Source organism: Suncus etruscus, chromosome 6, assembly GCF_024139225.1.
Source record: "Suncus etruscus isolate mSunEtr1 chromosome 6, mSunEtr1.pri.cur, whole genome shotgun sequence".
In the NCBI taxonomy this organism is placed as follows: Eukaryota; Metazoa; Chordata; class Mammalia; order Eulipotyphla; family Soricidae; genus Suncus; species Suncus etruscus.
This window is the reverse complement of record NC_064853.1, coordinates 51,240,502-51,268,273: the sequence shown is the minus strand read 5'-3', so window position 1 is coordinate 51,268,273 and position 27,772 is coordinate 51,240,502. Positions and strand designations below refer to the sequence as shown.

General features: G+C 50.9%; 2 protein-coding genes across 2 annotated transcripts; one reads left to right on the top strand and one right to left on the bottom strand.

Annotated features, from left to right (window-relative positions):
* The first annotated feature begins 1,611 nt into the window (after positions 1-1,611).
* On the top strand, positions 1,612-17,560 carry EXTL1 (exostosin like glycosyltransferase 1). Its single transcript, XM_049774728.1, has 11 exons — positions 1,612-2,632; positions 10,054-10,144; positions 10,410-10,517; positions 11,525-11,644; positions 12,157-12,289; positions 12,481-12,587; positions 14,550-14,639; positions 15,230-15,316; positions 15,563-15,723; positions 16,977-17,148; positions 17,290-17,560. The coding sequence occupies exons 1-11, from the start codon at positions 1,863-1,865 to the stop codon at positions 17,446-17,448; spliced, it is 1,998 nt and encodes a 665-aa protein (XP_049630685.1). The 5' UTR covers positions 1,612-1,862; the 3' UTR covers positions 17,449-17,560.
* Positions 17,561-20,545: 2,985 nt separating this feature from the next.
* Positions 20,546-26,448, bottom strand: SLC30A2 (solute carrier family 30 member 2). The gene is made up of 7 exons (XM_049775553.1): positions 26,097-26,448; positions 25,121-25,267; positions 23,567-23,720; positions 22,514-22,673; positions 21,736-21,841; positions 21,132-21,266; positions 20,546-20,691 (listed from the first exon to the last, which is right to left on the bottom strand). Exons 1-7 carry the CDS (start codon positions 26,446-26,448, stop codon positions 20,546-20,548), a joined length of 1,200 nt encoding a protein of 399 aa, XP_049631510.1.
* Between the last annotated feature and the right edge of the window lie 1,324 nt (positions 26,449-27,772).

The window sequence follows — 27,772 nt, the reverse complement described above, 5'->3', positions numbered from 1 at the left end:
CAGCTTCTTGTGGCCTCCCTCATCACATTGGGGCTTCCTCCCACTAGTTCTATAATTTCTCATTGGGTGACATTACCCAGAATATAGTAGACCAACGAAGAGGCCAGGAGAACCCTTCCATAGACTGTTAGAAAGCTAGATGCATCCCAAGAAGAACTTCCTTGGAAGTGCTTGGAACAAGATTGAAAATTGATCATCGGCTGACCCAGGACGGATCCAGGTTCCTTCCCCAGCATCCCATATGGTCCCCCAAGCCAGGAGAGATTTCTTTTTTTTTTTTTTTTTTGTTTTTTGTTTTGGTTTTTGGGCCACACCCGGCGGTGCTCAGGGGTTACTCCTGGCTGTCTGCTCAGAAATAGCTCCTGGCAGGCACGGGGGACCATATGGGACACTGGGATTCGAACCAACCACCTTTGGTCCTGGATCGGCTGCTTGCAAGGCAAACGCCGCTGTGCTATCTCTCCGGGCCCATCCAGGAGAGATTTCTGAGCGCAAAACCAGGAGTAACCCCTGAGTGCCTCCGAGTGTGACCCAAAAACCAAAAACAAACAAACAAACAAAAAGAAAGAAAGAAAAGAAAAGAAAAGAAAAGAAAAAATGGAAGAACCAATGCTAGAAATAGTGTGGAACATCATAGTCGATACCACCAAACCCCGCAGCTTCTCTGTGTCTATTTCCCGAATGTTCCTTTGTAGATTTTCAAGACACTCAGCTTCAGCTTCCTGGGGGAAGTTTTAAAGATTAAGGTCCAGTTGGGGCCCACTGAGAAAATTGAGGATTTGAGTGCAGAGCTCAGGCCTCAGCTCCCCTGACACTAGCTGAGACTCTGTAGGAAGATACTATCCCTGCTCTGAGCTTCACTTTCCTCATTTGTAAAAGACAAACGTTGCGACACTACAGAGTTTGTCACAGGTGTGGTCCCTGCGGGTTGCTATCTTTATCAATCGAGGAAAGTGGTTTGGAAGGGGTTAAGTAGAGACCTCGCCTCCCGGGTAGGAACGAATCGGAGCAGGCATGGGCGGGGAGAGGCTGCCGCTCAGAAAGTGATCCGAAAAGGCCAGAACCGTGCCTGGAGAGGAAACCAAGACTGGGGGCTACCGGGGCGCCTCGGTCCGTGGCTTTTGCACCGTGACCGACAGCGCCAAGAGGAGGGTGTAGGGCCAGGAGAGAAGGCGAGGAGTCCAGCTATCTGGGCCCAGGACAGGGTGGGAAAGGACCAGGTGGGACCCCCTTCCCGCCCACCCCAGCCCACAGGCAAGGGGTACTGAATGTGACCTCAGAGGACCCCAAGAGTCCACTAGGGACACAGGGGCTAATTTTAGCTCCAGCCACAAGGCCTGTAGCCCTGGAGCCCTGCCAGGCTCTGGGGCAGCAAGGCTGTCCAGGGTCTGTCTGATAGAGATTTGGGGACACCAAACCAGCTTCCTTCCAGCGTGGAAGTCCTTCCAAGCCTCCTTCTGCTGGCAGCCCAATGAGCCCTCCAGGACCTGGCGGATGGCCCTCCTCTCTCCTCTCCAGTGAGGGTAAGATCAGGAGGTGCTGCCAGGAAGGCAGGACCCAGCCTTACCATGCCGATAGGGGTTGCAGCAGCCTGAGAAGAACGGGGGCCAGGAGTGGGGGGGCTCTTGCTGGGGGCAAAGGTCGCCCTGTAGTCCAAAGGGTTTGAATGCTGGTAGCCAAGGCCAGCAGGCTGGGCGCTCCCTGGCCTCCTTGTGTTTGGCTGGTGACTGCTCTTGGACCTACACAAGAGCCTCTTCTCCAGGACCCCCGTTTCTTCCTGTGGCGCCATGTGGGTGCTGAACTAGAAGTTTGCTACCAGACTCCGTAGCCCACTTTGCCTGCAACCCTGTGGGGGTAGCCACATGTGCTGGCGGAGAACCAAGTCCCTCTGGCTGGTGCTGTTCATCTCCTGGCTCATCGTCGTCCTGGGAGTCTTTCCTCTCCTGCGCCTGGTGGTGCCTGGTGGACCTCAGCAGGGGCCACCCCGAGGCTGGCCCCGTTGGCTTGACACAGCTTTCCTGCCTGGTTTCTCCCTACCTGAGGAATCTCTGGGAAATGCCCCCAGACGTCCTCTCGCACGCCATCACGACAGCTGCAACTGGGGAACTTGTTTTGACACATCCAAATGCAGGAGTGGCCTCAAGGTATATGTGCACCCCCCTGCTGGCCCCATCTCTGAGACTCACCGCGGGATCCTGGCCTCCATAGAGGGCTCCCGCTATCATACGGGGAGCCCGGCTGAGGCCTGTCTGCACCTCCTCCTCAGCCTGGATGTCCGTGCTGGAGAGGGCAATAGGGTGCCCCCACAATGGAATGGGGGCAGGAACCACTTGGTCCTTAGGCTGCATCCAGAGCCCTATCCCTGGACTGTCCAGCTTGGACAAGCGATGGTGGCGCAGGCCAGCCCCACCCTGGACACCTTCCGGCCTGGCTTTGACGTGGCTCTTCCGCTCCTGCCCGAAACCCACCCGTTGCGTGGTGGGTTTCCTGGCCAGTTGAAGCAGCACAGCCCCCAGCCGGGGCTGGCCCTGCTGGCCGTGGCAGAGGAGGGGGGCGGGTGGCATCCTGCAGGCACCAACTTTTCTGCCTGCCCCAGGGAGGTGTGCTATCAACAGGACTCTGGATTGGAGCTGTAAGTGGATGCTTCCTCTGGGGGTCCTTTGGGAAGGGTCTGGGAGACGGGGAGAGCTCAAAGGCCAGAGTGGAGGGCAAGATGGACATGGGAAAACCTGTTGGTTGTGGCACACACAGGCTGCAGCTGCAGGAGTGAGGTTAGATAGAAGAGAACTTTAGCTCTAGCATAAGATGGTTTGCCTCAAGGGGTATTCAAGGCTCTCTTTGGCAGTCTCCCTTGGGGATCTTTAGAAATATGAACCATGACTCACTCTTTTTCTCTGATTCTGATCCCTCCTTCTCAAATTCTATTTTTGGGGGGAGGGGGGAGAGGAAACACCTGATGGTGATCAGGGGTTAATCTTTTTTTTTTTTTTTTTTTTGGTTTTTGGGCCACACCCAGTAACGCTCAGGGGTTACTCCTGGCTACGCGCTCAGAAGTTGCTCCTGGCTTGGGGGACCATATGGGACACCGGGGGATCGAACCGCGGTCCATCCAAGGCTAGCGCAGGCAAGGCAGGCACCTTACCTTTAGCGCCACTGCCCGGCCCCTAGGGGTTAATCTTGGCTCTGCACACAGGAGTCACTCCTGGTGGGCTCAGGGACCATATGGAATGCCAGGCATCGAACCTAAGTTGGCTGCATGAAAAGCAAACACCAACTGCTAAAATGTTGTAGGTTTTGTTTTTTTTTGTTTTGTTTTCCCTTTTTTTGGCCACACCTGGCAGCATTCGAGTTACTTCTGACTACACTCAGAAATCACTGCTGGCAGGCTTGGGGGACCATATGGGATGCCAGAGATCGAACCCAGGTTGGCTATGGCATACAAGGCAAACAACCTACCTGCATTTGCTATTGCTTTGGCCCCCCTTCTCTAATATTTTAACTCACTCTCCAAGAGAGACTACTCTGGGCTGTGTACTTTTTTTGGGGTCGGGGCACACCCAGTGACACTCTAGGGTTACTCCTGGCTATGCACTCAGAAATTGCTCCTGGCTTGGGGGACCATATGGGACGCTGGAGGATTGAACTGTGATCCATTCTAGGCTAGCATGCGCAAGGCAGATGCCTTACCGCTTGCACCACCACTCTGGCCCCTGGGTTGTGTACTTTTTAAAATAATCACTAACAGAATAATACTAATGACTCACAGTTAAGTGCCTATGTACTGGGCACCGAAAGTTAAAACAGAGATTCAGGAACTTATTTGAGGCCACCCAGTCAGCATTTGAATCCAGAGTGCCTGCAGCAGGAGACTGCTTAGAGTTTGAAGCTAGAGTTTGAACCCATCAAACATCGCAGAGTCAGTAGGAGCCATGCTACAGGTCACAGAGAGAAGCTGTTCCCACATCTGTCTTGGAGGGGCAGCAAGAGACTTTCAAGGAAGTAGCCCATGGTCATAGTCACTAGTTATCAAATCAGATCCAGGAAAAGGGCCCAGTAAGATTCCCATGGGGTGAATCTGTACAAGGGAGGGATCTGATATCGAGGGTTCTCAGAGAACTATCTCCCTGACACCCTCGGGTGATAAAGCACTTCCTCTATGAGCCCCCAAAATCTCTATATCCCCAGGAAGCCAGTAGTAGCCCAAGTCTCCTGGCTGGGCAGACAAGAAGAAATCCTCTGGAGGCTGTCCTGGCCACCTCACTCCAACCAGACAGTTCTTTTTCCATCTTCGGGTCGACCTGAGCTGGGAGTTGCCAATCTGGAATCCTCATCTGAATCTCTCCCTCCCTTGGGCATTTCTCTCTGCTTTGCTAGAACACCCCAAGGCTATTCTGAGCTCTACTTTCCTCCTAGGAGCTCTTCTCAGGGACCAGCTCCATTTTTGCCTCTGCTTGGGCCTTCTGTGGCTTCTCAGCTCCTGTGGGGACAGAATCTACTCTTTTCAGAAAGAAGATGTTCTCTAGGTAGCCTTGAGGCAACCGCTGTACACCCTGTGGCATTCTTAGCAGTCACTTAAAAACCTGGGGATCTCCTCAGGCACCTCAAGTTTAGAGCTCAGAACTCATTTTTGGTGACAAGGTACTCCAGTCACCATGCCATCTTACTTTGCTGTTGGTTTTTTTTTGTTGTTCTTGTTCTTGTTTTCTTGGCACATTGGCAATGCTCAGAGCTTCATCCTGGATCTATACTCAGATCACTTCTGTCAGTACAGGGCTGGGGATTTAACCCAGGTTGCATGTAAGGCAGTCGCTTTAACTCCTGTACATTTCTCCAGTCTCCTATTGTTGTTTTATTTGGAGTGGAGAGCCCACACATGTTTGTTTGTGGGAGACCACGCAGTGATTAGGGGTTGAACCTGGACTTTGCGCATGCAAAATCCTTTGGGCCACTTCCTTTCCTGCTTGATCACTTGTCTGATAAGATACCCTTGCTTCCAACAAGTTCTTTCAGTTGTTATCAGTTACAGACAAATGTACTTGGTTATGGACAAATTGGGAATTATTTCAGCCTGAACTTCCTGAGAAGCTGAAAATAGGGGGATAGGACATATTAAATAAGGGCTCATTGTGTTTACTGCTTGGTTCAAAATGACCCAGAACTGGAAGAGTTTTCTAGCCTTCCTTCTCCGCTCTCTGGGGGACATTTTTATTGGGGACCACATCTGGCAATGATCAGGAGTTATTCCTGGCTTTATACTCAAGAATTATTCCTGGCAGTGCCTGGGGGACCATATATGATGCTGGGGATTCAACCCTAGTCAGCCACATGCAAGGCAAATGACCTACCTGCTACATTATCTCACTAGTCCCTTAGGGGTTATATTTTTAGTATGTTTATTTCCCAACTGTGACACTTGACAGCCTCTAACTGTCCCCCTGATCTTCAGAAGTTCTGACCTTGGCCTCTGCCCACCACTATTCCTGGACTTATCAGTACTGAGGGAGTTTTAGCCTCAGTTTCCCTCAGGTTGGAGTCTGAGCCTGCCAGCTGGTAAAGGAATGGATAGGGAGGGCCAGCCCCAAAGGTGACCTGAATAAACAAGGCCTGGCCAAAGAAAAGGGTGATTCACAGTCCCTACCTCTGCCCCACATTCATTCCATTGGCTAGAGTGGGGGACGAGCCAAGCCACCATTGGGGAGAGCTTGACCAGGGCCTGGTGCTATGTAGTCACTTCACATAAGGCCCGGTTCAATCTTCTCAAATGTCCTGCAAGGAAGAACACCCATTTCAGGGAACATGAAGCAGGCTCAAAGGATGGAGAGAGCCTGCCCATGACCTTCTGTGACCAGCTCCTAATTCACCCAGGCCCCCCAGTACTTCTTATCCAGACTGGGAGGCGGGGAAAAGAGGAGTGGGGCTCAAAGGCCTCCAAGCTGGCTCCAAAGCTCATATTTTCCCACCTTGGTTGAATAGTCTCCTGTTGCTTTGGAATAAGTCTCCACCCCCTTAAATAGGTATTTATTTATTTTTATGAATGGAGAATTCATTCATTGGGTACCCAGTTCCAAAGGTACAAAGGGGTCTACAGTTAAGTCTCCCTCCTGCTTGCTTCCTGGAGCCCAGCTCCTCTGTTCTTGCTCTCAGGGCAGGGGAGGGCTCTGTCTCCCCAACCCCACTCTGCTCTAGGCTTGGCAGGTTTTAAAGTCCTTGGCCTGACTCCTCTGGGCCCATGACAATGTTTTCTTTGACAATTAGAAGAACAAAGAAGCTTTAGGTAAAGCAAACTGCTTCCATAAGTAGCATTAATGTATGCTTTTATATCAAGTTATCAAATATGACTACATGCACTATCAAACGTTTTATTGGGGAGAGGGTGCCTTTGACATAGGGAGCTTGTCCAGTACAGCTCTGGGCCATGGGTGCAACCACACTGACTCCCTGAGATAGCCACTTTCTCCCCCTTCAGAATCTGTGGGAAGTACCTTACATGCTCATCAGCCCTAAGACATCAGCAGCAGGGCTGGATAGATAGTACAGTGGGTAAGGTGCTTGTCTTGCTTGCAGCCAACCGGGTTCAATCTCTAGCATCCCATGTGGTCTCTTGAGCACTGCCAAAACTAATTCCTGAGAGCAGAGTCAGGAGTAATTCTTGAGTACTGCCAGGAGTGGCCCCCAAAAAAACAAACAAAAATACCTTATCATCAATGACCTCAATATCTTATATCTTCTCTCTCTTCCTCTCTCTGTCTCTGTATCTCTTTGTCTCTATCTGTCTGTCTGTCTGTCTGTCTGTCTGTCTCTCTCTCTCTCTCTCTCTCTCTCTCTCTCTCTCTCTCTCTCTCTTATTTACGCCAAGGATGGGGAACTTACCGCCAGCCAAGATTCACCTCAACCAGCTCCATGCTCAGATTTGTGCAGCAGTCTCAGTCTGTCCTTTTACTGCTCATGGAACAAGCACTCTGGGGGCTTTAACACACTCTATTTTGTTATTTTGAAGACACACTGTGAAGTAGGGAGAGGCTGTGCAAACTGTCTTCCCATATCTTTGCTTTAGAGTTGTGTGTCCTCTTTTTTTTTAAACTTTAAACATTTTTTTGTTTTGTTTTGGGACCACACCGAGCAGTGCTCAGAACTTATTCCTGGCTCTGCATCCAGGGATCATCCCTTGGCAAGCTCGAGGGACCATCTAGGGTGCCAGGATTGAACCTGGGTCCACCACATGCAGGATTTAGCCCTCCCTGCTGCACTATTGCTCACCCCTGTGTGCCCTCTTTACACCTCAGTTTCCTTGTCTATGAAGCAGGATTCTCCCCAAGCATGCCTCCTGTCTCTAGCGTTGCTGTGAGAAGGAAGTGGATTGATGCATAAAAAACACTTAGAATCGTGTTTATTTGTACCACACTGCACAAGATCTGGGAGCAGGGAGGAGGGAGCCATCTCTAGAGAGATCAAGGAGGGCTTCCCAGAGAAGGGAGTATTTGGTTCAGACTTTAACAGTAAAGAGGAGGAGTTCCTCAGGCTGTAGGGCAGGAAGGAGTGATCCAGGCAGAGGGAGAAAGATTTCAAAGGCTAGAGAAAGGAACAGTGTAATGAGGGTTGGAGGGAAGATATTCAGCAACTGCCTCTTGTTTCTCTGGAATCTTAAAATGTAGTTGGTTTCAATTCCTCAAAGCTTATTACTGGGAACAGACAGCTGGAACTATGGTTGTGCCTTCTAGAAAGGTGTAGGGTGTCCTGTTGTTTTACTTCCAGGAAAAAGCTGGTGACAAAAAAAAGACAGGGTCCTCTGGGACCTAGATTACACTGGGCTCCTGGGTTATGACCTCTCATTGGGGTCACATACCTTTAATCATTATGGTCTATTATCAGTAAATGTTTAGATATATGTATATAGATATATGTGTATATATATAGATATATAGATATATAGATATATATATATTATAAATCTATATACATAGGGCCACTAAAACTTCTTGGGTGAGGGGCCAGAGCAATAGTACAGTGATAGGGTGTTTGCCTTACATGTGGCCACCCCAGGACGGACCCCGGTTTGATTCCTGGCATCCCATAAGGTCACCCAAGCCTGCCAGGAGTGATTTCTGAGTGCAGAGCCAGGAGTAACCCCTGAGTGCCACTGGGTATGACCCAAAAACAAGCAAACAAACAAAAATTTCTAGGGTGAAAGGAGTTGCAAAAAAAAAAAGAAGAAGAAGAAGAAAAAGAAAAGGAGTTGCAGTTGGAAAAGGTTTGAATAGCCAGCTTCACAAACCTTCCCATTGTGTCTCCTCCTTTTTCTTTTTTCCTTTTTGCTTCTTGCCCAAGAATGCAACCTGGTATGTGTGTATGAATCGACAGAAATGCCTTCAATTCATCTTGCACTTGAATTTGAATTCAACTCTGGTTGTTGCATCAGAAATCTTTTATTATTGTCAAGTTCTCTATGACCCCTACATTCAGTTAACATACCCACCATTTAAGAAATCGGGGGCAAAAAAAAAACAAAACAAAACCGGGGCTTAGGAGGTCTCTTAATGCATCTCCTGGGCTCTACTTCCAGTGCTACCAAACCTCATCTATGACCTGGATCAGCACATGGGTCTCTTGGAGCCTCATTCCCCCCTTCTGTTCATGGGGTTGCTCTAGAGGTCAACTCAGCAAGCCTAGGTCTGCTTTGCTTTCTGAAGGCTCCAACTCAGAACTAGAGGTTGTAGTCGAGAAGCATCCTGGGACCCTGCGAGTTCCACTGTGAGCAGGCCTGTGACCTGGATCCAGGTGGGTGGAGGGTTTTAAGGAGGTGGCTCTGAGGAGGCTGTGATTCCTGCCAAGACCAGGCACACACAGTCTGGGGCCTGGATTGGAAAGGGAGGAACAGAGGAGGCCTGTCCTGTGGCTGAGGGGCTCTGGCAGCAACTCGCAGCCTGGTTTCAGGCTGGGGCCCAGCCCACCTCAGACAGGGAAGCCTTTCTTGGGCCACTGCTCTGAGGCTAGATGAGAGCAGGACACTGCAGGCTGTCCAGGTGAGGAGGCCAGTCTGTGTGTGGTAGCAGGCAGCATGGTGGGGGGATGAGGGCTAAGCAGCCTGTCCAAGTCAAGCTGGCCCAAACACCTCAGGCTCTAAAGCCTCCATTTTGCAAATAAGGAAACTGAGATCTAAAGAATGGAAGGGAGAGGGGCCGGAGCGCAGTGGTAGGGCCTTTGTCTTGAATGTGGCTGACCCAAGATAGACCTTGGTTTGATCCCCGGCATCCCATATGGTCCCCTAAGCCAGAAGCAACTTCTGAGCGCATAGCTAGGAGTAACCTTTGAGTGTCACCAAGTATGCCCTCCCCCCAAAAAAAGACCAAAAAAAAAAGAAAGATAAAAGAAAAAATAATGGAAGGGAGGCTTCTATGACCTCCACAGGCAGCCACAAACCTTGAATCCAGGGGTGCTGCTCCTGTGTGAGAGCACTGGGAGACTTATTTTTTGTTTGTTTTTGAGCCACACCTAGGGGTGCTCAGGGGTTATTCCTGGCTCTGTGCTCAGGGATGAGTCTGGCAATGCTCAGAAGATATAATGCAGTTCTAGGAATCAAATCAAGGTCCATCAAAGTCACAGTGTGCAAAGCAGGAGCCTTACCTCCTGTGCCCATTCTCCTGCCTAAGGCTTATTTGCATATGTGTGTATGTCTGTGTGTCTGTATATGTGTATATCATGTACATCAGTTTGTGTGTTGGGATATGAGTATGTGGGTGTATGTCGGTCTGTATCAGGATGTATCTATGGGTGGTGTTGGGGTATATGTGTCAATGTATGTGTCAGTCTGTGTCATGGGGTGCACATGGGTGTGTTAGGGTGTGTTGGTGTGTGTTGTGCATAGGTTGGATGTGCTAATGTATGTGTCGGGGCATGTGAGGGTGTCCATGGGTGTGTGTGGCTTTGTCAGGGCATAAGTATTGTCAACATGAGCACATCGTGAATTTAGGATTGTTGGTGTGGTGCTGAGAGCCAGGGATGAGGGGCAGTTATCCCTGACTTCAAGCATGTGGATTCCCTTCCTATGTCTCCTAGGACTCACACTGGGGCTGTGCTGCCCAATGCCACCTTCTGCCTCATTCCTGGCCACCGTACTGCTGCCTTGCACTTCCTCCATGCCCTGCAGGTACACCCACACTTATAGATATCTCCTCCAAGTCCCCGCAGCTGACAGGGTACACTGAGCTCTGGCAGGGACACAGTAAGCCCCTCAGTAAGATCCTCAGGAGGATCTCAGGTGTATCTGTGGCCATGTTCCCTGCCTCCTCTGCGGAACCCTCACCATCCCCAAGCAATGTCAGTTTTACTCATTGCCTCCAGTAGTTGTTGGTGGCTTGGAATTTGGGGAAAGTGTGCAGTGTGCTCTCTACTGATGCCTGTCTCACTATTAGGCTGGCTGCATCCCTGTGCTGCTCAGCCCTAGCTGGGAGCTGCCCTTCTCTGAAGTCATCGATTGGACCAAAGCGGCCATTGTAGCTGATGAGAGACTCTCACTTCAGGTAGCTCAGGCCTGCCTTGGGGTAGGGGTGGATCCAGAAAATGGAGAGCCGGTGGAATCCCAGCCCTGGGCTGTTTCAATTCTCATTCCCATTCTCATTTATGTATGAGAAGGATTTGCCCCCATTCCTTAGTCTTCCCTCTGTAACTCACAGAAGATCAGATCTGGAGACAGATATCCCTGTAGGTTCTAAGAGCAAGTTCAGAGGCTTTTTTCAGCCTCAGTTTTCACATCTATATAATGGAAGTGTCAGACCTTATGATATCCTTGGGCCCAGGTCCCTGGCTATTTAAAAACCTATAGGATCTGGGGAGACATGTCCAAATACTGGAGGCCATGCTGGAGGCCCAGGTTTGATCCTTGGCACCTCAAGGTCCCCTGAAGTGGCCTGGATTTATAGAAGTGACCCCCAAGCCCTGTAAGGTATGACCCCTGAATAATAAGCCAGGAGTAGCTCTCAGCACCAGCAGGTATTGCCCCATACAAACATAACGCAATTTAAAGGATAGCCACAGAACATCCAGTTTTACCAACCTAACATCCAGCCTCCTTGGGGATTGAACTGGGCAAAATTCAGAGTAATTTTCCATCTGATGAATTTATTTTCCCCAGATCTGGGAAACATCTGTAGGAGTCTGATTCCTCTGAGAAGGGAAAATAAAGTAGTGAGTTAACTACTTGTATTTTCTGAGACTAGAATGTGCAAAGCACTTCATTGGCATTTGACCTTTATAACCACTCTCCCACACTGGTCATTTCACAGATACCAAACCTGAGTCAGAGGTTCAGTAACCTCTCACACAATTATCAAGAGGTTTAAAAACCCAGTTTTATGTGACAATTAAGCTCTTGGCTGTTCTGTGACTTGGGCTTGGGCGAGGTTGGGTGCTGCTTATCCTGAAGAGAACCGTAAGCTGGGGGCTTCTGGCTCCTAGACTTCAGCTTCAGGATTGTCCCCACTCTGACAAAGACCCGTCCGTGCCTTCCCTTTCTCTCTCTGCCCCTCAGGTCATGGTCGCCCTCCGGGAGATGCCTCCCACCCGAGTTCTCTCGCTGCGCCAGCAGACCCAGCTTCTGTGGGATGCCTACTTCTCTTCAATCGAGAAAGTCATCTATACCACCCTGGAGGTGGGTCGGCACCTGTGGGGGCCCTGGCCTTTGCCTTCCACATCATGTCCATTTTCTCTCCACACCCCATGCAGGACCCCTTCCTGCTTTGGTTTTGGGCCTCCCCCTTAGAAAGACTTCCAGGTTAAAACTGAGGCTCAGCTCTGACTCTCAGGCAAGTTCCTTCTCTAGTTTTGGCCTCAGTTCCCCTACCTGTGAGGAGACAGCTGTGTCAAAGTGATTTCAAAGGACATGCCACCTACAGTTGAGGCTCAGTGACTGCCTGGGGCACAGTTGGGAAGGATTCAGTGTCTGGAGGAATGGCATGACTGGTAATGATGCTTGTGTGAGTGAGGAAGGACAGGGGAGCCAGACTCCTCCTCCACCACAGAAGGTATGCACACACTTTTGCAGTATTCTCATGTCAGCATTCTGTAGCCTGAGGAGGTGGTGTAGGCCACTCTAGGAACCCCCTTGGTCTCCCCTGGCCTGGTGCCAGTGGCACTCCCACTGCAAAGCCCTCTCTTCCACAGATTCTTCAAGACCGGATCTTGGGTGCCTCTGCTCACCCCTCACTGCTTTGGAACAGTCCTCCAGGGGCACTCCTGGCCTTACCCATCTTTTCTACAAGTCCTTTGGACTACCCATTCTACCATCTACAACAGGGTATGTCCTGAAAAGAAACAGCTTGAAGTTACTTCATTCACTCTTTCCCAGTCTGTTCCAGTCTCCACCCTATAGCCCCTCCAAGACCATCCAGTACACCCTATAACACTCTTGGCTCCCAGAGTCCCCAACTCATCTTTCTACAGGGGGTTCTGTACTATTCCACCTAATATTTTGTGTTATTCCTCTAGGCTCTCATACTGCAGACAGATTCAATGCCCTGATCTGGGTTGGGGCTCTAAGCCAAGCCCCCCTGAAGCTCATCCAGGCTGTGGCAGACTCCAAGCACTGTGCCCAGGTCTGTCCTCTTGTCATCTAGGGTCCTGCAATTCAGGTTGGGGACAAGGGATATGATGTGGAGGGGTATGTTTATTTTATTTAAATTTAATCACCATAAATTACAACATTCATGATTGGGTTTTAGGCACACAATGTTTCAATATTGATCCTTTCATCAGTGTGTAAGATTCCTTGATGGCATCTAAATACCAAGCATAGCCAGACATTGGAGGGGGAGTGGGTTAAAAAGGTGTTTTTTTTTTTTTTTTTTGGTTTTTGGGTCACACCCAGCAGCGCTCAGGGGTTACTCCTGGCTCTACGCTCAGAAAACACTCCTGGCAGGCTCAGGGGACCATACAGAATGTTGGGATTCAAACCACCGTCCTTCTGCATGCAAGGCAAACACCCTACCTCCATGCTATCTCTCCGGCCTCTAAAAAGGGTAGTTTTTTTCTGTTTTTTGTTTGTTTTTGGGTCCCACCCAGCAGCACTCAGGGGTTACTCCTGGCCCTATGCTCAGAAATAGCTCCTGGCAGGCTCAGGGGACCATATGGGATGCCAGGATTCGGACCACCGTCCTTCTGCATGCAAGGCAAATGCCTTACCTCCATGTTATCTCTCTGGCAACTAACAAGGTTTTTTTTTTTTCTTCTGTTTTTGTTTGTTTGTTTGGGTCATACCCAGCAGCACTCAGGGGTTACTCCTGGCTCTATACTCAGAAATCGCTCCTGGCAGGCTCAGGGGACCATATGGGATGCCAGGATTTGAACCACTAACCTTCTGCATGCAAGGCAAATACCCTACCTCCATGCTATCTCTCTGGCCCCTAAAAAGGGTTGTTTTTTGTTTGTTTGTTTTTTGTTTTTGCTGTGTCTTCCCATTTTTGGGGGGCCACACCCAAAGTAGTTCATGGCCTGCTCTCAGCTCTATGCTCAGGAATCATTTCTGGTAGGGCTTGAGTGCTGGGGATGGAACCTGAGTTGCTGCTCATAAGGTAAATATCTTACCCACTGCACTATCTCTCCAGCCCTTTCTTCCTTTTAACTCCTATTTCTTACTCCTATCCCTCCATTCAGGGAAATGATGAAGCCACCTAATAAACAGATGCACCTTGGGCTGGAGAGATAGCATAGCAGGTAGAGCACTTGCCTTACTCATGGCCAACCTGAGTTTGATTGTCAGAATCCTATTTGGTCCCCTAAGCACACCAGGAATGTAGAACTAGGAGTAACCTGAACATCACTTGGTATAGCCTGAAAACCAACCAAACAAAAACCAGGTGCAGGGCCCGAAGAGATAGCACATCGGTGTTTGCCTTGCAAGCAGCCGATCCAGGACCAAAGGTAGTTGGTTCGAATCCCGGTGTCCCATATGGTCCCCCGTGCCTGCCAGGAGCTATTTCTGAGTAGACAGCCAGGAGTAACCCCTGAGCAATGCGGGGTGTGGCCCAAAAACAAAACAAAACAAAAACAAAAACAAAAAAAAAAAAAAACCAGGTGCATCTTGATGAGGTGTTTCCCAGAAGCCATTTCCTGAGCACCTAGTCCTGGGCTTGAGGAAGAGGAACAGAGGAAAAACAAGGTTTCTGCCCTTGGGATTCAGAGCCAATGGATATTTCCTGGCACACAGATTATCAACTCTAAGAAATTACTGGCATGGAACAGCTCCAAAGATGAGATAGCTAAACTGGACCATGAATGCTAAAAGATCAGGAGGAAGAGAATATAAATCTTCATAAGAAGCTGGGGATAGAGCATGGAGCTAGGGTCCAGGCTAGTGACTAGCATAACAAATTCTTTGGATATAGCTTTTATCACTTATGGTCCTCTAGCACCCAATGGCATGAACAGGGCCACATTGGGAAGCTCTAGCAAAACCCTCCAGTCATTTAACCCCAAGCCAGATGCTTTTACTACTTCTTCCACTTATCCCAGTTCTACTCTGACCAAAGGAACACTTGTCCTCTGCCTCTTCCTCCTAGATTTTGGTTCTTTGGAGCAGTGAGAGGCCACCTCCACTCAGATGGCCAGAGACAGGTGTGCCCTTGATTGTCATTAATGGACCAAGGAAGGTGAGGTTTAGGAGAGTGAGGGTGGGCTCATCCTTGATTGCTGGGAACTGGGGAGGGGACCATGGGATACTAAGTCCTGTGGAGCTGAGCTAAAGCTGGACATCAATTTGACCTTAACAAAATCAGTGGTGTTGGCTGCAAGCCTCCTAGAAATGCTGCTCTTTCATCAAGGTGCTAGAGATTGGGGTATTTGCTTAGACAGCCAGATTGGAAACCTGAGAACTTGAGGAAACAGGTAGCCATGTACTGGGCCAGAGGGCTGACCTTGGGGAACCAGGTAGGTTTGAGTTCCCATGGGCTACGGGTTCTGGACTAGCCCCACTTTCACTCTGGACCGGTTTCTTTCAAACAATGGATATAAATACCAACACCCAGGGTTGATATGACCATTTAATGTGACATCAGATACACCTGAGATACCCAGACTGGAAGAGGCAACTGCCCCTATCTTACCCAAAGGGAAACTGAAGTCCTGAGAAGTGATGGGAGTGCTCAGGTCCTTGCTGGGGGCCAGGGTCCCAGGGTAGTCAGCTGTGAACTGATGGCCTGAGGGTTGGTACAACTGACTTGCCCTCACTGTCTTCCTGCAGGTCAGTGAGCGCTTCCTCCCCTACAATGCCATCAGCACTGACGCCATCCTCAGCCTTGATGCCCACAGTGCTCTCTCCACAAGTGAGGTGAGAGGTGGGCCCTGGTCATTCTCAGCAGCCTCCTGATTTTGAAACTGCCCAGAGTCAGCTCTTTTCCTCAGCAGTGAAGAAGCAGCCTTGGGCTCTTTTGTATCTACGGTTCTAGTGACTCCAAGATGGAAAAGTCCCACTGTACACCCCTGGAAACTGTCCTGCTTCCTTCTCCTCTCTCCTGGCCATCCTCTTGATATTTCTGGATGTTTCTCCTCACATCTCAGTTAAATACCTTCCCAGGTGGACTTCGCTTTCAGGGTATGGCAGAGTTTTCCAGAACGGCTAGTGGGCTTTCTGACATGGAGCCACTTCTGGAATGAGGCCCGGGGTGTTTGGGACTACACAACTGAGAAGACCAATGAATTCTCCATGGTGTGCACCTCAGCTGCTTTCTACCACAGGTATAGCTGGTAGCCAGGACACTGAGAACAGGGTCTGGCAAAACCCTCTTCATTCTAGGTGTAACTGGTCTGGGAGTAAACAAAGCAGTAACCCTAGAGTTGAGAGCCAGGGTCAAGCCCCTGATCAGCCATTATATGACGATAAGCCTCCTCCCCTCACTCATTTCAATTTCCTCTGTGAAATACACTCACCTTGTAAGGTTGGTGTGATCATCAATAAGACAATGACATAAGTCCCAGCCTAAAGATGACGGACAAGGGGGACTAGTAGTTGATTTTTGTTTTGTTGGTTTGGTTTGTGGACATACCCAGCAATGCTCAGGTAAGTTCAGGGTTTACTCATATAGCTTTGCATTCAGGAATCACTCCTGGCAGGCTTATGGAACCAAAGGGGGTACCAGAGACCCACATGCAAGGCAAATACCCTCTTTCCAGTTTTTTTTTTTTTTTTTTTTTTTTTGGTTTTTGGTTTTTGGGCCACACCCGGCGTTGCTCAGGGGTTCCTCCTGGCTATCTGCTCAGAAATAGCTCCTGGCAGGCACGGGGGACCATATGGGACACCGGGATTCGAACCAACCACCTTTGGTCCTGGATCGGCTGCTTGCAAGGCAAACGCCGCTGTGCTATCTCTCCGGGCCCCTCTTTCCAGTTTTAAGACTGGATGGTTTAAGTAGCAGAAAATATGGAGGGTATTTGGGTTTGTTGGTAGAGAAAAGAGAACTGTGTTGATGCTTCATAGGTGTGGGAAAATATGGACCAGGGTGTGACTCAGGCCTCCAGAAGCTACCTGAGATGCCAGTCTTGAGGCACGACTGAATTCTGAAGACAGTTTAATATAGGTGTAACTAGAGGCCTCTTTTGCAGTTACTTAGAAACAAGCAAGACATTTGGTGGGGAGACAGGAATACTCCTAATGCTTACAGAGTGGGCCCAGGCTCTTCTGAGGAATGGGAACATGTATGAGGTAAAAGGTCTGTGGTGCGTCATCCACAGTCTCCCTGAAGCAAGGAAGATCTAGAAGTCAGCAGATCCCCTCAGTCTGGCTCAAAATCCAGTGGTGGGGAACAGAGTGTGAGGGAGATGGAAGTAGTAGTGTCTGGCACAAATGAGGTACAGAAAAGTGGAGAGTACTTGGGCTCAGTGAGGCAGCTGGGATCCCAGGAGCTAGGTTTCTGGTATGGAGATTGGAGTTCACAGGAATAAGGTCAGGAGAGGTGAATTCTAATGCAGCCCCTCCCTCCTCATTTTCCCAGGTATTATCACACCCTTTTCACCTACTCCTTGTCCAAGGCTCTGAGGACCCTGGCCGACCAGGAACCCTCCTGCATAGACATCCTAATGAACTTCCTGGTGGCAGCAGCCACCAAGCTGCCCCCTATCAAGGTGCCCTACAGGAAGCAGCTCCAGGAAGCAAGACCTCTGGTGGTGAGGATGGACAGGATAGGTGACACTGGTTTGGGACCAGTCAGGAAGGATTTCCTTACTATTTAATCCAAATCCTTTTTATCTGGGGGATAGAATGGAGGGTGAGTGCCCATTTATCATCCTCCTCCTCCTCCCTCTTAGGAGCCTGGACTGGAGCTACAGCAGGAGTGCATCAACCAGGTGGTGGCAGGGTTTGGTTACATGCCCCTTGTGGCTTCCCGCCTTCGTCTGGAACCAGTGCTCTTCAAGGATCCAGTGTCCGTACTGCGGAAGAAATATCGCAACCTGGAGAAGCCCTAGAAGGAACTGATGAAGACCTTTTGCTCTCACCGGGTCACCACTGGTCTGAGGTGGAATACTCGGACACTAGGGACATCTGGCGAGCCAATCAGACCAATATGCCACATCCCCATTAACCCAGCGAGACATAACACAGAGGGAAGCCAGTTTCTTGACTTGCTTTGTGCCTAGGATCCAGTAGTGACAAGATAGGAGTTGAAGACCCCAGACCCAGCATTTGGGTGTCGCTACAACACTGCATTTCCATTCTACACCACTAGAGGTCAGCGCAGTGCCGCACTCTCACCTCCAGAAAAGCGAATCGAATCCTTAATTCTGGTATGGGTCTAATGGCAAGCTGGGCTCTGCCCTTAAAGTTTGAGAACCAGAGACGGGGGATCTACACGCACAATTACGCTTCTTTGATCGACACACTCAGGCCTAGAAAGGCACCAATTTTAGACGAACTAGCAGGGAGGAGGAGTTGTCCTGTATACCCTGGTAGTGAGTCTAGTGGGGGAGGGGACGCTGTGTTACCTGGATTCAACTACCTGGAACTAGATTATCAATCCCAAATAAAGCTGTGTCCTTGCCCTCTCATGCTCAGGTTATAAATATCCCAACAGCAGCTGTGGGGAGAAGGGCCCGGTTGAGGATAGGAGTAGTGGGTCCAGTCCACGGACAGGTAGGTAGTGAGAGGTTTCTGTGCTTTTCATTTTGAAGTCACACCCTGCGGTGTTGGGAGCTATAGCTGGTTTAGTACTCTGGGGTCCTGCTGTATGGGGAATTGAACCTTGACCTCCTGTATGCAAAACATGTTCTGTGCACTGAACTAGCTCCCCCAGCCTGTCTTCCTGCTTCGATGATCTGGCAGCTTCGGAAACTCCTGTGACTACTGGCAGGACATGCAGTCCACCAAGAACTCTTCCAGACACCCCAACTTGACTTCTGGCTCCTAGATGACGCAGGGCCTCTCTGGGGTCAGTCACAGCTGGGGTTAGAGAGGGCTTTCCCTTGGAAAGTATATCTTCTCATGGGCTAGAAAGACACTCCCAAATGCCTGGGGTGGAGGTGGGGAGTGGGTATGAGAGGAGAGGGGAGGCAACTGGCCCACAGTCAAGAACAGTGGAAGGCAAGTGAGGAAGCTCACAGCTGTGGCCCAGGCACCTTTCCCAGTGTGGGCAGAGCCTGGGTGCCAGGTCCAGCCAGGGAAAAGAGACACCTTTTCCTCCCCCAGTCACAGTTATGCACTCAGAACATTGAACTGCCTTGACATGACCATGGCATAACCTAGCCAAATACAACCCTATACCAAGTGAAACTGAGCAGAACCCCAACCCTACTCTATGCTTTAGAAATGAGGCAGAAATCTTAGCTGCCTCACACTAGCTTTGTGACTTAAAGCGAGTATAATTCAGCTTTTCTGAGCACGTTTTCTCATCTGTAAAGATGAAACACCATAGTGAGCATTTCATGAGAGGGGTATAGATAGGGTAAAAGTCAGGATCCAGGTTCCTGGGATCTACCACAAGATGGAGGAATTGGGTGTTTGATTCCCCTAAGACTGGATTAAGGTGGAACACAGCCACCACAAGTTTCATGTCCCCCACACCCCCAGACATAGCACACTCTATGCCAATATAAATGACTTCCCACAACTTTTAAGTGGCTGAAGAATTCATTGGCATAGTTCATAAGCAACTCTAGCCACCAGTGCTGAAAGGCACAATGAGGTCTTTTCATAGATGGGTAGAGGGATTCAGGGAGGCAAGTGACCAACCCTTCCTCTCGCCATAGGGCAGGGCACAATCAGAAACAACCTAGTGCTGCTCCAGGGGGCTGAGAAGCCTTCCTGGCTCCTGCGCAGGCAGCCCCAGGCCACTTCACTCCAGTTTGCTTCAGGTGCTTCACATTTGGCTCGGTTTACACAGTAAGATTGTTAGGTGGTATACGGGAGCAGCTGCTAGAAATGGCAGAGACTGACCACTCGGGCCAGGGGCTGGTTTTCACTCTTCAAATTGTTGAATCACCACCTCTTATTGAGGAATCTACACTTGTCACAAAAGCCAGCATCTCCTGTCCTTGGCCGCTCTGCTTTGTCCTGTCTCCCAGTTCTGGAGTTAGGCCATACTAGCAACAGTACTGTCCAGTAACCTCTAACTTCAAGTGTCAATATCCCTGAGACATTACAGACCAAGAGAAGTAGAACAGCCTATGAAGCATTTAGGAAATGCCCCGATGCCCAAATGCCCTGGAATTTGCTCTGACCCAGTATTGGCATGGCTTGGTTTAAGAAAGAGGGAAGGTGGGGCCAGGGAGATAGCATGGAGGTAGGGTGTTTGCCTTACATGCAGAAGGACGGTGGTTCGAATCCCGGTATCCCATATGGTCCCCTGAGCTTGCCAAGAGCAATTTCTGAGTGTAGAGCCAGAAGTAACCCCTGAGCACTGCTGTGTGTGACCCAAAAACAAAAATAAAAAGAGGGAAACAGGTTCCTCCTGGTCAGTCACCTTCTCCCTCCAGGAAAACAAAACATATGGCTCCCAGTTAAAGTGACAAAAGCCAAAATGGGCCTGGATACCCCTGCCATTCATTGCAGGGAGACATGTGGGAATCCAGGGTTCTGCCCAACCATCCAAACCTCAGGGCTCTTTAAGTCACACTGCGGGAGGCAAGGGAGGGCATCTGTTCCCAGCTGCTTCCTGGGTGTGTAAGGCAAAGGCCATATCAGACATGGACATGTGAAACAGCCTAGTAGGCAAGGAAATGTGAAGCAACCCAGTAAGTAGGCAAGGGAATGCTGAGGCTGTTTACCTGTCACCTCACACCCTGCCTCATTGTCCTTGAGGCTGGTAGTAAAAGCATCAACTGAGGATCAGACCCCACCCCCAAACCCAGGAGTAGACACAGGAAATGATGAGGGGGTTCACACTAGCTTTACACCTGTCAGGACCTCCCTGGAGTGGAGCAAGGTTTCCTTTGGAAGGACCCTGGGGCAGACAGAGAAGTCTTGAGGTTTCTAACTGCTGAGTAGGGTGAATGCTGGCTGGGCCTGGTGAGCAGCAGCCTGACCAGAAGCAGAGCCTATCTGTGTCCTAGTTGGTTCCCAGCTGGGCAGTCAGTCCGAGGGGCCTTGGCAGGCCTGACAGTCCTTCATGTCCTCCGAATAGACTTCGATCTGGATGGTCATGGTGTGAAAGTGGAACTTGCCCCGCAGGAGTGTACTGGCCGCCTTCAGCACAGCCTGGGCATCTGCACTCTGAGCTGGGGTACAGAGGGGACAGTGGGGAGGCTCCAGAGGACCTGTTACTCAGGAGTTCAGGTCTCAGACCCCACCCCTAGCAGACCAGGATAGGGGGCGCCAAGAATCCCCAGCTTCTTCCCACTCCTGTACTATCCCACTATTGGGGATCCCATACTGGCCCAACACTGAAAGAGCAAAAAAGCCCCAGCCTCCAAGGCAGCCAGCCATCAGCTTTTTGCTGTCGCTGTGAAAACCCAGGCCAAGTGGCTTCACCAGAACACTCTCCCCGGCCTTGATTTCTTTGTCTATACATGAGGCTGTGCTGATCACTTCAATACTGTAAGTGAGAACCCGTGTGTGGGGCCAGGTAGTATGAAGGCACTGCAGGCATCTGGGATCACCTAGAACGATGGGATGCCCAGCAGCCTCTCCTACTTGACCATGTTCCCCGGGGGCTCACCAATGGCGATGTGGACGGAGAGCACAGGCTGGGCCACAGTGAGAGCCCAGATGTGCAGGCTGTGCAAGGCCTCCACCCCCTCCACTGAAAGCAGCAGATCCCGCACTGCTGTGAAGTCCACACCCTTCGGGGTCCCTGGGAACAGCAAGGACAAAGGCTATAGGAAACTGCTCCCTCCTTCCCGTGCTGAGGGCACCCTGCCACTCAAATGTCATATCTTCAGAGAAGACCCTGTTGGTGAGCAGAGCTGATATTTACCCCTATGAGGCCAATATATCTAGCACCATGTCTTTTCCTGCACCCCAGTCTCTCCACATGCTATGGAAGCCCAGTCTGTGCCCCTCTGCCTGAAAGCATGTGGGAAGAGTCAGGGGACACAGACCCCTTCTGGTACCTCCCTACTGGGGTTTGCTTGGGGATCTGGGGATGGAAGGTGCAATCTAGAAACATCTCCAGGGATGGCCATACTTGAGGACCTGCTCTTGGCCAAGACCTGTATCAGGTTCAAGACCATGGCTCCCCACCACTGTGAGGGATCCTGACCCCCCACTTGGATTAGAGCTAGAGAGTTCCAAGCACTAAGGGAGTTCCAGGTTTGAGTTACCTTCCATCAGCACCAGGATCACATCTCTCAAGATGGTCAAGGTGGTCCCCAGCACCAGAATGGAGAACAAGAAGGTGCAAATAGGGTCTACAAACTTGTACTCTGGCTGCAAGAAAAAGAGGTATGGAGCTGGGGGTTACCATTCAAAGCCCAGTTTCCCTTCTCCCTTCCTACTAGCACTGAGGGGAGGCAGAGAGAGAGGGGCTGTCCACAGAACAGGACTGCACATGGCCCACCTCCCAGATCTGTGCCCAACAGGACAGGGAAGACATGCCAGACAGGGAAATCCCTTCCCACCCTTTCTTGTCCCAGGCACAGACCTAAAAGGAATCTTAAATACCATCCAGTTAAGGTCCGGTATAGATGGGGAAACTGAGGCTCAATTAGAGCAGGTACTACACATCACATGACAAGCAGGGGGTAGAGCCAGGTTCCAGACGCAACATCTGCTGCTTTCCTCTACCAAACACGGCAATGCCAAGACTTAAGCAGCACAGACCTGGGAGTGACTCAGGCTCCATAGCTTACTAGCTGGATAACACTGAGCAGATCACTAAACCTATTTGAGCAGAAAACACCACCTATCCCTTGAGGTCAGTGTGAACACCAGAAGTGATGACACTTGGCAGTTGTTGGATAAATGCTCCTTCCTCTCCCCACCCTCTGCTTAGAGCTGGGAGGGAACCAGAATCTAGAGAGTCCCGTGTAAAGAGTAATCCTCAAATAATCTACACAACCCTCTTCCCCTCCCCAGTTTCTCTCTGCCCCCAGCTCTAACCTTGAAGTATAGAATATAAGCTGCCACCAGGACACCCACGCTCTGCAGAAAGTCTCCGATCACATGGATAAAGGCTGCTCGGACACTGGGGTTCTGCTCCTGGCTGCTGTCATGACCGTGGCTGTGCCCATGACCGCACTGATGAAGCGTCAACCCCATTCTGCAGAAGCAGAGACAAAGCTATGGTTCACCAGCCAAGGAAAAGTACCCGTGCAGGCAAGCTGGCTTCCCTGTAGGGCCAAAGTCCAGCAGCCCAAATTGCATGATCCTTTTGGGGGCATGAGGCCCATGTAGCCTTGATTCAAAGTGCCCAAGCACTTTTAAACAAAAATGGTTGGCTTAATTTGGGCCCCAAGATTCCCAAATATCAACTCTTCAGAGCAGAAGAGTCAAAGATGGAAGGCTACGCCTGGAGAAGTTTGCCTAAGACCCTGAGGAAGAGGTATGCAGATATGACCACCAAGGTCTACAGACCCTACCTCTTCCTGAGCTCAAATTTAGGACACTTACTTGGAATTACTCCTACAAAAAAAAACTTCTGCTCCTATAAGGAACAAACTTCTGGGGCCGAATTATAGCACAGTAGGGCATTTGCCTTGCATGCTGCCAAACCGGGATGGACCCTCGTTCAATCCCGGCATCCCATGTGGTTCCCAGAGCCGTCGAGGAGTGATTTCTAATCCCAGAGCCAGGAATAATCCCTGAGCACCACTGGGTGTGGCCCCAAACCAAAAGAACAAACAAACAAACAAAAAGGAACAAACTTCTGCTCCGACAAGAAACAAAGGAAGAACAAACTTCCCATGCTGGGCTTAAAATCTTCCAGGTCATTCCCTGGCATGAATGGGGGTTGTGCTGGTGGTCTGACTCTGTCCCCAAATTATAGCTCCTAAGAGCCTGGGCTTGACCCAGGTGTGCCAGTCCCTGAGTACAGGCATTTGGAAAGTTCAGTCTCTAAGGTGTATACTGGACCCCAAGCATGGCCTCTTGCTGAGAGTAGCAGATGGCAAGAGGGAGGAAGGAGGATCCTTAGGGAAGCAAGTCCACACTCACATGATGTTTGCAGCCACTGCACAGCCTGATGTGATGAGCATGGTCCTTCCATGAATCTCATAGTCTCCAGAGATCAGCCGCTCCACTGCCAGGTACACCAGGACCCCAGTCACAACCCAGATGGATAGCACTGAGAGTAGGGCGCCCAGGATCTCTGAGGAAAAGAAAGCCACAAACAAATTAGCCGGGGTCCTTGAGGCTCCCCACTCTCCAGGAGATCCCCCAGCAAAGTCAGGTCTTGGGCCGGAGAGGTGGCACTAGAGGTAAAGTGTCTGCCTTGCAAACACTAGCCTAGGATGGATCGCTGTTCTGTTTGATCCCCTGGTATCATATGTGGTTCCCCCAAGCCAGGGTCGATTTCTGAGCACATACCCAGGAGTAACCCCTGAGCATCAATTGGGTGTGGCCTAAATAAATAACAACAACAACAAAAACAAAAAGCAAAATCAGGCCTTGTTCCCAACAGCTCTGTGGAAGGTGTGGCTGGCCTCATTGCATCTTCCCTCAGCCAGAGGTAAGATGTCAGAGTGACAGAGCTAGAACACATTGAAGAAGCCATCTGTGTTAGCCCTTTGTTTTATATGTAAAGAAACGGACATATTAAAAATATACACATTTTTTTGGGCCGGAGAGATAGCATGGAGTCAGGGCATTTGCCTTGCATGCAGAAGGACGGTGGTTCAAATCCCGGCATCCTATATGGTCCCCTGAGCCTGCCAGGAGTGGTTTCTGAGCATAGAGCCAGGAGTAACCCTGAGGGCTGCTGAGTGTGACCCAAAAACCAAAAACAGGGGCTGGAGAAATAGCATGGAGGTAAGGTGTTTGCCTTTCATGCAGAAGGTCTTCAGTTCGAATCTGACTTCCCATATGGTCCCCCGTGCCTGCCAGGAGCAATTTCTGAGCATGGAGCCAGGAGTTTCCCCTGAGCACTGCCAGGTGTGACACAAAAACCACAAAAAAATAATAATAAAAAAAAAACATTTTTGGGGAAGAAGAGTGGGGACAACTATTACCAAGAGGAAAAGAACAATGTAGCCTAAGAAATAATAATTTTAAAAAAAGGTGTAAACCCTTCAGAAGACTTTGCTAGCCTTTCCCCATTATCTATTCCACCTACCCCACCCTCATGGCTGGTCCATGAAATTTTAGGTTTTTGTTGGGGTTTTTTTCTGGGGGAGGAGCACACCCAGTGGTATTCAGGGCTAACTCCTGGCTCTTAGCTCAGGGATAGGATCACTCCTGGCAGGCTTGGGAGACCATATAGGATTCCAGGGATCAAACCCAGCATGGCTGCATACAAGGCAAATGCCCTATCCATTGAACTATTGCCCTGATCCCTAGCCCATAGGTATTATGAGCTCCATTACTGCTACATTCATTTGTACTGGAAGTTTGGCCATTTTATTTTTTACTCTCCCTCTCTGTAGGTCAGATGTACAGAGCACAGAAGCTCACATCACCCTCTCAGCTTCAAGCAGGGATTCAGCCATTGCAGCCCCCTAAGAACCCATGTGTCTCTCTCTACTCCAGCCCCATCCTAACCAGCACTCTCACCAGCTCGCTGCCAGCCGAAGTTCATGGTTTTGGTGGCTGGCCGGGAGGACATCCAGAGGGAGAAGAGGCTGATGAGCATGCTGGCAAAGTCAGTGAGCAGGTGGGCTGCATCGGTCATGATTGCCAGGCTATGTGCTAGGTACCCACCTGTAGGAACAGAACCAGGATGGATGATGCTTATTGACTCTCCAAGGAGCCAACTTTTCAAACTCCATGTGCAGCAGGCAACTGTGGCCTTGGGAGTAAAACACTGGATTCAGGATCTCTCTTCTCACTGGCTGTGTAACTATGAGCCAGTAAGATTATCTTCTGTTCTCTGTGAACAAAAGTTCACAGAGTTATTCACAAGACTTACTTAGAATGAGGAGGTGAAAACCAAGTTCAAACAGGACCTGGCAAGACACTCAGGAAACGCTCTTTCTAGGTATTCAGGCTTTTCCTTTCCTAAGAGCTCTATGTAATTTTGGGCAAATTACTTAACCTTAATGAGCCTCAGTGGCATCATCTATATATACACTCAAAGCAGCAGCTATATGACAGTGCAGGGATGCTACAAGGGTTGTATGCAAGAGCAGGAATAGCAGTTACCCCCCCCTTTACACAGGATTTTCATTTCAAGACCTTTAGAGGATGCCTTAAACTGGGAATTGTACTGAATGCTGTATATTTTTATATATAAACTATTAATCCTATGCATATTTACCTATGATCAAGTTAACTAGGCACAGTAAGAGATTGAAAGCAATAGAACAATCATCACAATAAAGGTTATACCAAAAGCACACGTCATATTTTCAGCCTGTATTTGTTCACGAGTTACTGTAATCCTGGAAACCAAATGATGGCTAAACAAGTATGTGAAAACACTCAGCACTGCAAACGTTCCATTCATTGGGGTACTCAGAATATACAAAAAGAAAAATTGGGGGAGGGGGAAATCATCCCACCATCATTTGTGGAGTAGAAAGTTCCTTACCAATGATTTCCCCCGTCATGAACAACAGGCAGATGGCAGAGGCCACATACAGCTGGCGGCGGGCCCGCACATTCCGGTCGTAGTCGCTGCCGGGACCCTTCTGGGCATGGCAGTAATGATTGTTCTGAGCGGCCAGTTCAAAGGTTTGCAGGTTCAGGCCAGGCTGGGGCATCGGGACCCAGCCGGCCCCATCTGGGCCCAGAGACTCCGAGTAGGACCTGCTGGAGGAGGAGAGGTTGGGAGAAGGGCTGCTGCTGCTCAGCTCTTGGAAGGGGCAAGGTGGCTGCCTCCAGGCCCATCTCGGGGGGGTCGGCAACCCCTTTCGTCCAAACGGAAGGACACTCGAGGACATTCCAAGTGCTGAAGAGTGCTCGACAGGAGGGTGCCGGCCGGAACGTTCCGCAGGAGTCGGAGGCGGCCAAGACCTTGGGAATGGCTCAAGGGGCGGGGAAGGCAGGGGCGGAGGGACGGGACGGGACGGGGCGGCCCGGCGGAGCGGACAGAGCCGGGCTGGGCCACCGGAAAGACAGAGACCTAGACCTGAGGTACTTGGGGGGTCACGGGACCTCCCCGGGCGGGGCTGCTTGGGGGCAAAGTGCGGGGAGGGGCGGGGCTCAGGCGCCAGGCTCCCACAGGTGGACCTGGGGTTCGCCTCGGCTCTCCAGGCCGGGTGCCCACGCCTCAGCTCGCCTCAGCTCTCCGCACCCGTCGTGTGTGAGCCCAAACCAGCCCAAACCAGTCCAAACCAGCCCAAACCAGCCCAAGCCAGCCCAAACCAGCCCAAACCAACCCAAACCAGCCCAAACCAGCCCAAACCAATCCAAACCAGCCCAAACCAGTCCAAGCCAGATGGCACCTCGAAGGCGCCACACCGTTGCCGCCGCTCATCTTCCCGCCCCACTCTGGGCTCTCTCTCTTGCTTTTACCTCCCTCCGACCTCGGCATCCAACAGGTGCTTCTTCTCCATGACTTCCCGCCCGGTCGGTCGAGGGCGCCCTGCTGGCTAGCGGCCCTCAGGAAGCTCTCGGCTGTGAGGAGGAGCCCGCGCGCCTCTCCTCTCCCCTCTTCCCCTCTCCTCTCCCCACTTCCCCTCTCCTCTCCCGCCGCCTCCGCTCAGCGCGTGCGCCCCTCGTGCTCCGGCCTCGCCACCCTCGCGCGCTCAAGCCCTCGGGGCGCAGCGTCTCGGCCGGTCGCCGCCGCAGCCCGAGCTCCGCGCGCGCTCCTGCGGGACTCCCGCCCGGCGTTGTCCGCTTGCGCCCGCGCCCGCCCGCTTTATCCGCCGATCGCCGCCCCGTGTGAAGCGGCCCCGCTGCTGCGTCGTGCGCAAAAGCCCGCCGCTGACGGGGAGGAGGAGGAGTGGCCGCTGCAGAGGGCGCCCGGCCGCGGCTGCCCCCCTGTGTGCGTGCGCGTGTGTCCCCGAGGCCCGCCGCGAGGGCCGTCCTGCGCTGGGTTAGAATTCCACCCTGGATCTCACTGCTTTGGGGAGCCACCTAGAACCAGAGGTGGCCCCTCGATTCACAACGGGACGCCCTGAGGCTCGATCCGGTTGCACCCGCCTGGAGGCTGGAGGGTGGTGGCACTTTCTCTGCCTTGGGACTCGGACCCAGCTTGGTCTCAGAAATCGCATCATGGATCAGACTCCGGAAAGCCAGCTTTGTCTCATTCCCAATGCAGTG